At 37.3% G+C, this 14813-nt stretch overlaps 1 protein-coding gene across 1 annotated transcript; it reads right to left on the reverse strand.

Moving 5' to 3' along the window:
* Window positions 1-1224: 1224 nt before the first annotated feature.
* On the reverse strand, window positions 1225-1440 carry LOC127677845 (zinc finger protein 120-like). Its single transcript, XM_052172822.1, has one exon. The coding sequence runs from the start codon at window positions 1438-1440 to the stop codon at window positions 1225-1227; it is 216 nt and encodes a 71-aa protein (XP_052028782.1).
* Window positions 1441-14813: the final 13373 nt, after the last annotated feature.

The raw sequence follows: 14813 nt of genomic DNA on the forward strand, positions 1-14813 counted from the left end.
AGACTCTTTTCCTCCTGTTGTATTGTGTTTTGCAATGTTGGTTGTTGTCTCTTGGAGTGGGAAGAGAGGGCCTGTGGTTGAGATGTATTGTATGAGAGAAGAATCTCTTTTCAATAATAATTAATAATTAATAATAGCAATAACAACAATAGCGATAAGAGTGGCCTAAAACGTTGAAATTCGTTTCTATTCAAATAAAGAAAGTCTAGAAGAAGCTAATTTAGCAGTTATGTGGTGGTACATGAAATTTCACGCATGTTGAATCTTTCCATCTGAGTACATCCCAATCAAGGCTTCCTTGTTTTTCATATATATAATCTTCCCTGTCATTCATTAATAATACAAATATTGTTCCCGCCATCATGTCTATACCTATTTGGTCAAATGAAAAAAGAGGGGGGATTGTGGGTTTCACATTCATCTCCAAGCCTTCCGGGAATTCATTTTTCTTTTTCTTTTTTTCTTTTTCTTTTTTTTTTTTTTTTGCAGTTTTCATATAAGAAATATATTTATTTGTTCAGAGACTTTAATTTTAGGAATTGATTATAATGAAATTATTTTCTTTCCAGGCACAAATCTATGTCCATTTGCTTATATTTTAAAACCTTGACATGCTGAATTTAACGTGTCTGTTTGTTTGTTCACCTTATATACAGATTATAGGCCTACCTCCTCTCTTCCCAGTACCCCCTTATATCCCCTTCCCACTTTCCACTTTGATGTGACCCCATGGGTACCAGCCCACTCTGGCACATCAATTTGTAGCAGGATGAGGCACATCTGCTCCACCTGAGGCTAGACAAAACCCACCACCTAACAGAAAAGGATTGAAAGCCAAGCTACACTGTTTGACACAGACCCTGCTCCATTTGTTAGGGAAAACACTTGAAGACCAAATTGAACATGTGGTTAAATGTGCAATCGTCAAGGTCCAGCATATGCATGCTCTTTCCATGGTGGTTCTGTCACTGTGAGCCCCTAAGGGCCCAGGTTAGTTGACTCTGCAGGTCTTCTTTTGGTGTACTTGAACATTCTGGCTCTTCAATCCTTCTCTCAACTGTCTACAAGACTTCCTCAAGGCTGTCTGATGTTTGGCTGTGTGTCTCTGAATTTGCTCTGTATCAGTTTCTATCAGATGCTGGGTGAACACAGCTAGGATTTGAGGAAGGAAGCAGAGGCATGGGGATAACAAGTTTCAGGCAATCCTAGACATATATGTTTAAATCACCCTCTGTTAACCTGAGTAGATCTTTCATATCTTCTAGAACTTTGAAAGTGTTCGTCAATATTATGGTCTTCCCAAATGTAGCCTATAGCAGCAAGATTCCTATAGTTCTCTAGCATCACATCTTTATAGAGACTCTTCTGAGAAAGATCCAGCAAAGCCCACTCTTCCTGAGTGAACTTCACATGCACATCTTCATAGGTGACTATAACCATGGCGGAATTTTAGCACACAGAACACATCCAGGAATTCATTTTTCAAACTATTCTTATATATGATTTGCGCAAATCAAAGCTTAGCCCCAGACTTTACTGCAAATACACCCAATTTATTTGTTATTTAGCCATAGCTTTGTACTCAGTTAATGACATAATATGGGAAAAAAAGGAGAATGAGTGTATGTATAGGGGTAACAAAACACAGTACATTGAAAAATGATCTCTTAACGTGAGATCAAATGGAACAAAGTCTACATTCTGGCTTCTTCCTATAAGAAAAAATACATTATTTTTAAATGGCTACATAAATAACTCAATGTAAGTGCTGGGTGTTGATTTTTATTCCACACAGGTACTGATATTATAAATATGATAAATTAGTATGTGTACTGAAATTTTCCTCCAGTTAATTGATTGGATCCTAAAAATGACAAGAAGTCAATCATTGGGCAAAAAGGAGGAGGCAGGTCAGCCTTCTAGGTCTGAGAGAGGAAGAGGGGACACAGGAGGAAAGAAGAGCCTTCTTTTGTACTGCAAGGCAGGGGTGAGAGGAGCAAAATATAGACTAGGTACTGTTAGATCTGGTGGCCAATTCCACCACTGGAAGAGTTGCAACAGAGAATAGTTGAGTTTAGGACAATTGATTCTGTACCCAGCAAGTGTGTCATCTGTTGATTCTAAACTAAGATTGATGGATGTTTTTGATTTGCAGTGATTCAGGTAGGTCCGAAGGACAAGCCTGACTTACTGCATGTATGCTTTGATATTCCAGGGAGAAATCCAATGACTTTGGTATTGGATTCTACACAGCAGGTCTAAGTCACAATGAACCTTTGTATAACTGTCTTTAATAACTTCACTTTACATAATTTGAAATTCTGAAACTTTCCTATGTGCATAGCCATATGGATTTTGTTTAGATATATATAGACCACACTGTGTTTTATTGCTTTGAAAACATACAAAACAGAATCAGAGACAAGCACTTGCAGAAACTATAAGTTCAACCCTTCTGCCATTTAGCATGTTGTTCTTTTACTATAGTTTTAAAATATTAGATTTAATCATGACTCCCTATTTTAAATGAGTAAAATATTGATTGGAAGAAAGTACAAATATAAAACAATTTACATTTATGAGGATTTTATTCAACTTTTATTAGATTAGTTCTGATCATTCTTTTAACCTCAATTTTCTTTACCACTTTATTGGATATTCTTTACTAATGATAGACACAGATACTAATCTAAATCATAGGTATTCCTAAATAAGTTAGTATATATTTTGCAAAAAAAAATCAAGTCTGAACAGATGTTCCATTTGTAAATTCTTGATCTTAGAGCATAAGATATTGGTGTTCTTTATGTTCAGGAAATGTTCCCCTGTGCCCATGTCCTCAAGGGTCTTCCCCAGTTTCTTTTCTATTAGTTTCAGTGTGTCTGGTTTTATGTGGAGGTCCTTGATCCACTTGGAGTTGAGCTTAGTACAAGGAGATAGGAACGGATCAATTTGCATTCTTCTGCATGCTGACCTCCAGTTGAACCAGCGCCATTTGTTGAAAAGGCTTTTTTACACTGAATGGTTTTAGCTCCTTTGTTGAAGATCAAGTGAACACAAGTGTGTGGGTTCATTTCTGGGTCTTCAATCCTATTCCAATGATCCACCTGCCTGTCACTCTACCAATACCATGCAGTTTTTAACACTATTGCTTTGTAGTATTGCTTGAGGTCTGAGATACTGATTCCCCTGCAAGTTCTTTTACTGTTGAGATTAGTTTTATCTATCCTGGGATTTTTGTTATTCCAAATGAATTTGAGAATTGCTCTATCTAACTCAATAAAGAACTGAGTTGGGATTTTGATGGGGATTGCATTGAATCTGTAAATTGCTTTTGACAAGATGGCCACTTTTACTATATTAATCCTGCCAATCCAGGAGCATGGAAGATATTTCCATTTTCTGAGGTCTCCTTCAACTTCCCTCTTCAGAGACCTGAAGTTCATGTCATACAGATCTTTCACTTATTTGGTTAGAGTCACACCAAGATACTTTATGATGTTTGTGGCTATTGTGAAAAGTGTCATTTCTTTTTTTTTATTCGATATATTTTTTATTTACATTTCAAATGATTTCCCCTTTTCTAGACCCCCACTCCCCGAAAGTCCTGTCAGCCCCCTTCCCTCCCCCTGTTTTCCACCCAACCCTTCCCACTTCTCTGTTCTGGTTTTGCCCTATACTGCTTCATTGAGTCTTTCCAGAACAAGGGGCCACTCCTCCGTTCTTCTTGTACCTCATTTGATGTGTGGATTATGTTTTGGGTATTCCAGTTTTCTAGGTTAATATCCACTTATTAGTGAGTGCATACCATGATTCATTCATCTTTTGAGTCTGGGTTACCTCACTTAGTATGATGTTCTCTAGCTCCATCCATTTGCCTAAGAATTTCATAAATTCATTGTTTCTAATGGCTGGATAGTACCATTGTGAATATATATACCACATTTTTTGTATCCACTCTTCTTTTGAGGGATACCTGGGGGTTCTTTCCAGCTTCTGGCAATTATAAATAGGGCTGCTATGAACATAGTAGAACATGTATCCTTATTATTTTCACCTGAAGACCTTCGGATGGCAGAGAAGCATCTAAAAAAAAAATGCTCAACTTCATTAGTCATTAAGGAAATGCAAATCAAAACCACCCTGAGATTCACCTTTCACCAGTCAGAATGGCTAAGATTAAAAATTCAGGAGACAGCAGATGTTGGCGAGGATGTGGAGAAAGAGGAACACTCCTCCACTGCTGGTGGGATTGCAAATTGGTACAACCACTCTGGAAATCAGTCTGGTGGTTCCTCCAAAAACTGGGCACCTCACTTCCATAAGATCCTGCTATACCAGTTCTGGGCATATACCCAGAAGATTCCCCAGCATGTAATAAGAAAAGTGTCATTTCTATAATTTCATTCTCAGCTTGCTTTTCCTTTGAGTATAGGAAGGCTACTGATTTGCTTGAGTTCATTTTATAACCAGCCACTTTGCTAAAGTTGCTTATCAGCTGTAGGAGTTCTCTGGTGGAGTTTTTTTTTGGGGGGGGGGGTCATTTAAGTTTACTATAATATCATCTACGAATAGTGATAGTTTGACTTCTTCCTTTTCAATTTGTATCCCTTTGACCTCCTTATGTTGTCTAATTGCTCTAGCTAGAACTTCAAGTACTATATTGAAAAGATATGGAGAGAGAGGGCAGCCTTGTCTAGTCCCTAAATTTACTGGGATTGCTTCAAGCTTCTCTCCATTTAGTTTGATGGTTGCTACCAATTTGCTGTATATTGCCTTTACTATGTTTAGGTATGAACCTTGAATTCCTGTTCTTTCCAAGACTTTTAGCATGAAAGGATGCTGAATTTTGTCCAAAGCTTTTTCAGCATCTAATGAAATGACCATGTGGCTTTTCTCTTTGAGTTTCTTTATGTAGTGGAATGGATTGATGGTTTTCCATAGAAAATAAAATAAAATAAAAAGAATACTGGTTATTCCTTTTGGAACCAATATTTTATTTTCAGCAACCACATGATACCTTACAACCACTATATCTCCTGTTCCAGAATATGTGGTGCCCTTCTGTGGGCTCTGCTGGCAACAGGAACACATATGTTACCCAGACAGACAGACAGACCGAAATAAACACCCATACATATAAAACAGTCCTATAATTAAAACAAAACAAAACAAAAAAATCCAACATTGCCAGATTCAGAAAAGAAACATTTGCTGTGCTCAGATACGGGCAAATGAGTACATAGTTGGTATATGATTGTTACTGCCTGCATGCAGAGGCTAGGGGACAATCCTGAGGAATCAGTTCTCTTCCTGCTATGTTGATTCCAGAGCTGTAACATAGTTCATTATGTTTGGTAGCAGTTGCTATTACATGATGAACCATTTCACTAGTTCACACAGTTACATATTTTCTCTCTTAAATATTTCACTGCCTCCTCTTCCAAATACCTAAATTTATGTCAAAGATACTTTGTTAGATCCTGGAATTTAATTTTGTTACCTTTTCAATCTCTAAGAAGTATGAGGAGAGGGGAAGGAGAAAGAAGATAGTAGGCCCTCACAAACATGTTTGGTGGGCCTGAGGCAGGCATCTACAGAGGATGTGGTATCTTAGAGCATTGGGATGAGAAAAGAATGCGTTAATGTATATTCTGGGCCACCAAGAGATACACTTAGCCCAAGGCCTATCTGTTTTGAAATCCTCTCCAAGAGACTGTAAGCCAGTAGCAGCCTATCTGTTGGAGGGGGTTTGTCACTCTCAAGTGGATACTGGCTTTTCTTTCTTCACTGCAAACTCAGCTTAACATACTTACGAGTGTGTTAATTAATTTCAAACTGCAACCTCATCAGCAAAAGCATAAATAAAATTCTGTCTCTCCGTATTTACATTGACCTCATGAGTCACATTCATGGTCTAACAATAGGAACTATTGTACATATTGCAAACAATAATATATCAGTGCGATAATATAATATAAAACACAAAGAACAAATAGGAACATGAGTTTCAGTCTCTCTTTTCATTACTTAGTTTCTTGGGAAAGGCACCCCACTTAGGATACTATTGTTCTAGACCTAAAATCTTGGTTCCAAAATGTTTTTAGCACACAGCCATGTGTCTATGAAACTTTCCTTCCCCTGCAATGACACCCCCCCAGTTGAATCATTCCTATTGAATGTGTCTGAACAGCTGCAGTTCTCTGCAGAAGCCTTACCAGCATCTCTGAAAGAAAGGCTGTTTCTTAAAACATTATAACATATTTTAAACACACACAAAGAGTCTTTAAATGCACACTGATTTCCTCACACTGACCTAAATTCCTCCAAGTGCAGTTTGGGGCTTCTGTATGCTGATTTGTCAATAGTGGGAAGGAAAAACATCTGCTGCTATTCTGTGCACATGATTTCTTCAAAGGCATGAATGTCACTATTATGTGAAATGGCCACTTGTCTGATTTAAGGCATTTATTAATTGACTATTGGTGTCCCAGTGTACTTTGATGAGCAGAATGATAGAGTCATTGGGACTCAAATCTCCCAAAGTTGTATAACTATTTAAAGAAATGAATGCTCTCTGATTGTTTCAGCGATTCCACAGGAAGCCTGTGAATATGGCCCAAGTGCTCAGTCAATTCTGCAAAGCTGTGATGTTAGACAGGCACATTGGCCCAGTCAGCTCCACTCCAGTCACAGAGATGCAGACATTCTTCAGATTCCAGGTGACTGCAGAGGGATTAACAATGCGAGCTGCCACTGTTTGATTCTGCCAACATTACTTAGATCACTCTTGTAATTCACAGGATCATGAGTCTCCCACACAAGCCTCTGGGCTAGGATAATGACCCCTCTCTATGATTAGCAGCCTTAGCACAGTCTCCTCTGCCTTTGAGACTGATCCAGAGAAAAACTGATATCTTTTCATATGTCAATCCCTTTAGAGTGTGTCCTCCGTAGGATCAGCAAGGCTCCCTCAGATTAGGTTTAGCATATTTAGGAGCATATATAATATTAAAATTGTTAGGCAATTTGTGTGAAAGCAGGCAAAATTCAGAGATCTGTAACTTCATGAAAGTACATTATTACAGTGTTTTCTGAAGAGTCTTTCCAAGTAAAGCATATTCTATTCTTTTTTTCTTAAAAGAAAAGTAATATACTTAAGTGATGTCAGTACCACATATGCTCAAACAAAATTGATTGCCAGCTATTTTAAAAAATTCAGTGAGCACACCATTATCCATATTTAATATAATGAAGGTGGGAGTGGGAATGGATGCAAGAGTTAAGGGAAAACCACTTAGTAAGAAGTAGGTTAGGGTGGAAGCTAACGTCCCAGAGAAACCTCTCTAAAACCAATGGAAAGTGTTTGATGGTGCTTTAAATGCTTTAAATGGGGTCTGTACCCTTACATACTGCTGGAAATTTGCAGGGCGCAAAGAAGAAATGATACATGGCAAATCTGGGAAGCCATACACCAAGTTCTTAGCTCCTTGCTTGGAGCAAGACTTTCATGCCTGTGTCTGATATGGAAGCAATAACGTCAGCAATAATGGTCAGACCAGAGCACCCAGCAGAGACAGCTGTAGGAAGAAAGGGGGGCAAAGCATTCAGGTGAGCCTTACAAGGAGTAGTGTTAATAATAAGACAAAAACTGATTTCCTTTTTCACATGGTATAGGGAATCTGGGAAAGAGATTGCTTAATACTTCAAGTATTCAGATATAGTGGTTCATTTTACCTATAAAGACAGGTAAAGTCTCATAAGACCAATAGTAAAATAGTGTATTATATCATTTTGAATGTGTTTGCTTATAGCGTGCTTATGAGCTTATAGCTCATTTGAAGTCCCATTTGCAAACACTATTTGTTAAGGACTTTGTTTTTTTTTATTTATAGGATATATTTTTTATTTAAATTTTAAATGATTTCCCCTATTCTAGCTCCCCACTCCCGGAAAGTCCAATAAGCCCTGTTCCCTCCCCCTGCTCCCCCATCCACCCCTTCCCACTTCCCTGTTCTGGTATTGCCCTATACTGCTGCACTGAGCCTTTCCAGAACCAGGGGCTACTCCTCCGTTCTTCTTGGAAATCATTTGATATGTGGATTATGTCTTGGGTATTCCAAGTTTCTAGGCTAATATCCACTTATCAGTGAATGTATACCATGATTAATCTTTTGAGACTGGGTTAACTCACTTAGTATGATGTTCTCCAGCTCCATCCATTTGTCTAAGAATTTCATGAATTCATTGTTTCTAATGGCTGACTAGTACTCCATTGTGTTTATATACCACATTTTTTGTATCCATTCCTCTGTTGAAGGACACCTGGGTTCTTTCCAGATTCTGGCTATTATAAATAGGGCTGCTATGAACATAGTGGAGCATGTATCCTTATTACATGCTGGAGAATCCTCTGGGTATATGCCCAGGAGTGGTTTAACAGGGTCCTCCGGAAGTGACATGCCCAGTTTTCTGAGGAAACACCAGACTGATTTCCAGAGTGATTGTACCAATTTGCATTCCCACCAGCAGTGGAGGAGTGTTCCTCTTTCTTCACATCCTTGCCAACACCTCCAGTCCCCTGAGCTCTTATCTTGGCCATTCTGACTAGTATAAGGTGAAATCTCAGGGTTATTTTGATTTGCATTTCCCTAATGGCTAATGATGTTGAGCATTGTTTAAGTTGCTTCTCTTAAGTTAAGAACTGCCATCCGAAGTTCTTCAGGTGAAAATTCTTTGTTTAGCTCTGTACCCCATGTTTTAATAGGGTTATTTGGTTTTCTGGGGTCTAACTTTTTGAGTTCTTTATATATATTGGATATTAGCCCTCTATCTGATGTAGGGTTGGTGAAGATCTTTTCCCAATTTGTTGGTTGCCGAGTTGTCCTTTTGCTGGCATCCTTTGCCTTACAGAAACTTTGTAATTTTATGAGGCTCCATTTGTCAATTCTTGATCTTAGAGCATACGCTATTGGTGATCTGTTCAGGAACATCCCCTTGTACCGATGTCCTCAAGGGTCTTCCCCAGTTTATTTTCTATTAGCTTCAGTGTTTCTGGCTTTATGTGGAGGTCCTTGATCCATTTGGAGTTGAGCTTAGTACAAGGAGATAAGGATGGATCAGTTCGCATTCTTCTGCATGATGGCCTCCAGTTGAACCAACACCATTTGTTGAAAAGGCTATGTTTTTTCCACTGGATGTTTTCAGCCCCTTTGTTGAAGATCAAGTGGCCATAGGTGTGTGGGCTCATCTCTGGATCTTCAATCCTATTCCATTGATCTGCCTGCCTGTCACAGTACCAATACCATGCAGTTTTCAAAACTATTGCTCTGTAGTATTGCTTGAAGTCAGTGATACTGATTCCCCCAGAATTGCTTTTTTTGTTGAGAATAGTTTTAGCTATCCTTGTGGTAGGAATTGAATGTAAAAAGGAAACTAAGTCAGTGAGAGTAAACACTTTTAATCATAACTAAGGATGCAGAAAGATATAGTATACTACTTATAAATATATACATGGACAGTTTCCTGCCATTTATTTTTATTTTATTATATATCATTTGAATTAGAATATCATCACTGTGACCTAAGAAAAACTTTTAAAATGGAAAAATGGGGGACATTGGGCCTTATGGTTTCAGAAGTCTCAGTTCATGGATGGCATCCTCATTTCTGTTCCCTTTTGGGGCAGAATACCATGCCAGGTATACATGGAGAAACAAAAGAGCTCAGCTTGTGCCAAACAGGAAACAGAGAGAACCGTCAGGGACCAATCAAACCTTCTATGTCCTCCTCCACACATGATGTCCCCACATAAGTTCCACTGCCAAAACTTTCACCTTTTCCTCCAAACAGTGCCACCAGCTGGTGACCATACCTCAATAAAGGAGGCAGTGTGGACATTTCAGATGCAAACCCTAGGATGAATTAATTTTCTCAATATTCTGATGTTGTGGGATAAAAGTTATTTGTCAAAATGGTTATTTAGTTAAGTATACATGTACTTCTTTCTTATTTAATTACAAAAATATGTTTCCTTATTCAATAAAAATAGAGAATAAGATAAGAGACGCCTACTCATGTACTCTTTAGAGTTATTGCTGAAACCATTCTGTCCAATTCATAAAATCTACAAACTATCATCAAAATAGTACTTTTACGTTGAAATTGACATATATCTTTTCTCCCTGTCTATGTGTATAATGAATTCTGTATGTGTGTGAATGTTTATGTGTATGATACTATGTACTTGCAGAGGGTAGAAGTCAAGCTGGGATGTCAGTGGGTGCCTTCGGTTTTACTTGACACAGGATCTCTTTATTGTCTATTGATCATGCATCAGGTCCTATGAACTTCTGGAGATTCTTCAGTCTTGCCCTCATTCCCACTACAGAAGTGCTGAGATTACAGATATAACATGTCCCACTACATCTGGCTTACATGGCTTTAAGGGTCCAAACTAAGATCTTCACATGTACATAGGAAGTGTTTTACTAACTGAGCCATGTATTAAACCAAAAGTTTTATTTTTCAAGTATACCTCATATTTTTTATTCCAAAACAATAGAATTTTTACATTAAAATACATGTACATGACACTAACGGCATTGACCTATGCACACATATTTACCTGCTGAAAGATGCATCTTGGCTCCAAAGTATAACTTTGTAGTCCAGCCATGTTGATGGAAGTAAGTCTAGATTGTTCAGGTACATGCTATTCCATCAGAGTTATTTATTCATTCTCCCTTTTATGGAAACCTGTTGAAACCACATCTCCATATTAAAGCAGAGCTCCTAAGTAAGACCTATCAGTTTCTTTATCTGAATATGTCATAATTGCTTCAATATAAACATAGAAAATATAAGTGTGTTCATCTCGAACTTGTAAACAATTTAAGTATTTTGATATTGTTCTCAGGAGAGGCCGTACTAACCTATTTACTTATCACTGGTGTTTTATGACTTCACATTTTCCATTATCTCTCCTATAGTTACAGTTTTAAATATTTGCAATTTGTGACCTTTAAATATTTGTCAGAGTGTTTCACTGGAGCTTGTGTTTGTTTTCTAATCCTGCCCTAACACAACTGCAAATAACCCAGGTTTGTTAAGTCCCGGTTCTGGAGGGCAGATGTGCAATTCCTCTAGTATACAGAGAGCTGCAGAGCTCTTGTCTCATTGAGGGCTTGTGGGGAAGTGATTTTCTTGCCTCCCTAGTTTCAGCAGACTACTTCATTCCTGGGCTCCTGGTTCTTCCATCTTCAAAGCTGGCACCGTGACACCTTCAAATTCCTCACTCGGATCTCCTTTCTTCTTCCGTCTATAAGAGCCCTTGCGATTACACACTTCTTAGCTAAATAATCCCAGATCATCTCCTTATCTGAAGGGCAACTGAGCTCCACTTGTGCCCTTAATTCCTTTTTGCACTGTGCTCTTACATAGTTGTGGGTTCTGAGGGCAACTTTAGGGAGTGATTGCTTTCCTTATCATGAGGTTGACCTACAAATTGTCGTGTTTACAATTGAGGCTAAGTGTTTTCAAATGTTTATTCACAGCTTGGATTTTGTTTATGCAGCAACACCATTTTAGCATTGAGGAATGTTTTGTTTGTTTGTTTCTTTGTTTTTGTTTTGTTTTACAGGATTTAAGAAACTCCTTTTCATTTTCAAGATTCTAGTTTGTTGTGAATGATGTACATTTTGGATAAATTTCCCAAGCCAGTGAATGCATTGTCCTTTCCTGTGACTATGTATTGTTGAGAAGTGTCATTGCTAATAATGCTGCTGTGAAAGTGTCATTAAATTTATACCTCCTGAGTTACAGTTTTGGTGGCTCATAGAATCCTTTCTACCTTGAAGTTGTCACCATTATTTTAAACTGTTATATAAAGTACAGATCATTCTTGCATGGTCCAGAAAGTTTGTGTTCTTTTTCATTAATCCTAGTAGTTTTATGTAAATTTTCCTTAATTCCCAAGGTAGAAACTTACACTATGTTCAGATAAGGAAAAGTTTTGCTTCTTTCTCCAGGACATGCATGTTTTTACTCTTTATTGTACTGTATGGAACTTCAAGTGCATCATTAAACAAAAATTGCAAAGAAAGGCATCTTAAATTGCTCTTTTGACATGCAGTAGTTTTTTATAAAATTTTATCAGTGATAATACAGCTTCCTAAAACCCTCTGGTAGAAGTCTTTAGGACTTTTTACAAGGTTAACAATTGATTTCTATTCTAATTTAGTTAAGAGTTTTACTATAGGTAAATACTGAATTTTAGTAAATGATCATGATTTAGTAAATGATCATTTCCTTTAGTAAATGAAATGATTTTAGTAAATGATTCAGTAATAGATTCCTATTAAAAAGTTATAATCAAAGATAAATGTGGATTAATTTTTCTTTTCAGTAGCCAGTGCCATTTTACTTAAGCTCACATCAATTTTAAGTACTAAATAATAAAAACATATAGAATTATGAAAATACTGAATAAAATCTTTCACAGAACCTGGACTAACCATGTGGGTGGGAAATAAGAAAAGCAGTCATTTAAGAAGTGCCCACAAGACACTCCAATATATTCACAGTCCAAAGGGCCTACCTACACTGACCTGCCCTGGGAGGAATTGCCACTACTACAAAAGCACCTGCTCAGATTAGGAATATACCAGACATAAAATGGTCACCTGAACCATTTATTGCAAGAGACATGTACCTATCCTTTCTCTCACAGACCTTCTTCACTCAATTGTTAGGGAAACTTTAACTCATAGAGCTTTCCATATATACATGCACAGACACACAACACACACACACACACAAACATACACAGACACAAACACACACACACACACACACCATTACTTTATGCATAACCAGATAAATCATGGCTGGTTTTAGGAATACTAGTTTGCAAGCACTGAGCTTAGATAATCTTGAAGACCACATTGTGTTCACCCTTCAAAGTATATCACCATTAGCATGGTAAAAAGGACCTACTTTACAGAATTAGACCTTTAAAAATATGAGATATTCTTGTGAATTTTGAAGTATCTAAAAATCTATTTTGAACTTAGCTTTATAATAGAACTTGGATATTTCCTCTTGGACATCATTTGAAAGTTAAAGTTGGTGGTTACTGCACTGTGGTGCCCTTGTGTTTCTTGTACATTAAAGTCATGTGGTTTCAAGATATCTAATAAACTCTGCTATGCTTTCTATGTTTATTTTATAAGAAAATGGCAAAGTTACACACTGGGATCATGAGAACAATAAAGGAGAGAAGGAGTGGATGGATTTAATGTTGAAGGAATGGAAAAAGGAGAGAGAGAGAGAGAGAGAGAGAGAGAGAGAGAGAGAGAGAAGTGTTCTTCTTAAAAGACTCCAGATGCTTTAAATAGTAGGCAGCACTCAATCTGAAGATAAGGAGATAAGGGCTGGGAGATTTCTTTTCATATGAAATCAGCCAGGACTCGTGCCCCTTATTAAATGTAGTATGGACCAGCTAGTTAGCAGCCACAGAGGTGTCCGCCCTACTTTTCCCAGCATCTGCTATTGGAACTATCACGGTTAGTGACAGGAGCCTTATATTCTCCTGCCAGGAGGCAGACGAGTCAGGGAGCAGCACTCAAAGTGATTGCACATTCTTTCTTGCAAACTGTGACAAGAGCTGATCAGTGCTGCCAGGGCAACCTATCCAGACCATCACTGCCCCCTTGTTTCCTACAGAATACGAGATGCCTTGACTTCTTAGAAGAGTGCTGACATAAATCAGCTGTGTTAAGTAAGAATGAGTGTATGTCTACCCGTTTCAGTCTGAGAGTGCAAGCCATTCATATCTTTGATATATAACAATTATTAACTAAATAAACTACCCCCAAAAGAGACACTAACATAAAGTTAATCAATGCAGTTGTATAAATTGAATAACTCTTACTCTATCTTAAAATAGTCATTTCGAGTCACTATTAAAAAAAAAAAACAGATTGAGGTTTTGTATCCATGTTTATATTGTGTACAGCTGAAGGTACAATATTAAATGTCTTCCCCTTTGTTAATTAAGGAAGAACACATCAGTAAGCAAATCCAACAGAGCACTGCAGAGATGTCTTTTCATAACATTAAAATGTCATCTGAAAATCACAGCACAATGGAAAAGTGAAGAATAAGACACTGATTATTGTTCAGGTCTCTTAAGAAAAATAAGAAATTGTATTTAACTGTGGATTCTACCTTAAAAGGCATTTTATTATAATTTGAATGTTACTAAATGAGAAATTTAACTGAAATCATCTCAAATCTCTACACTGACAAAATATTACTTTTCAGTTTTGTTAGGACATTGCTTTAGTCTGCTAAGATGCTATAACAAAGAGCCATAGATGGGGTAGATTAAAAAACAAAATTTCTGACTATTCCAGAGCAGTGAAGCCAAAAAATTGAAGTATCAGCCAACTGATGAAATTATTCCTTCTAGTTGCAGATGACTATTCAAGACAGAAGAAGACAGAGACTATTTCCCATCCCTCTTCTTTCTTATTCTAATGACATTAATCTAATTCATGAGATTTCCCCTCTCATAACCTACTCATTTTCCTAAAACCCCAACTCAAAATAACACTATGTCAAGGATTAGTGTTCAACACATATTTTTGGAGTAGATCATAGAATTGACATAGAAAAGACTAATGACCCATTGTAGTCAAACATATTACATTTAAAAAATAACATCTCACTATCTATTTCATATAGTTGAGTTTACAGTCAGAGAAATCTTTGCTGGACTTTGGAAAACATCTACTATAACAAGTCAGATA

This window comes from Apodemus sylvaticus, chromosome 2 (genome assembly GCF_947179515.1).
Source record: "Apodemus sylvaticus chromosome 2, mApoSyl1.1, whole genome shotgun sequence".
NCBI classification, from domain to species: domain Eukaryota; kingdom Metazoa; phylum Chordata; class Mammalia; order Rodentia; family Muridae; genus Apodemus; species Apodemus sylvaticus.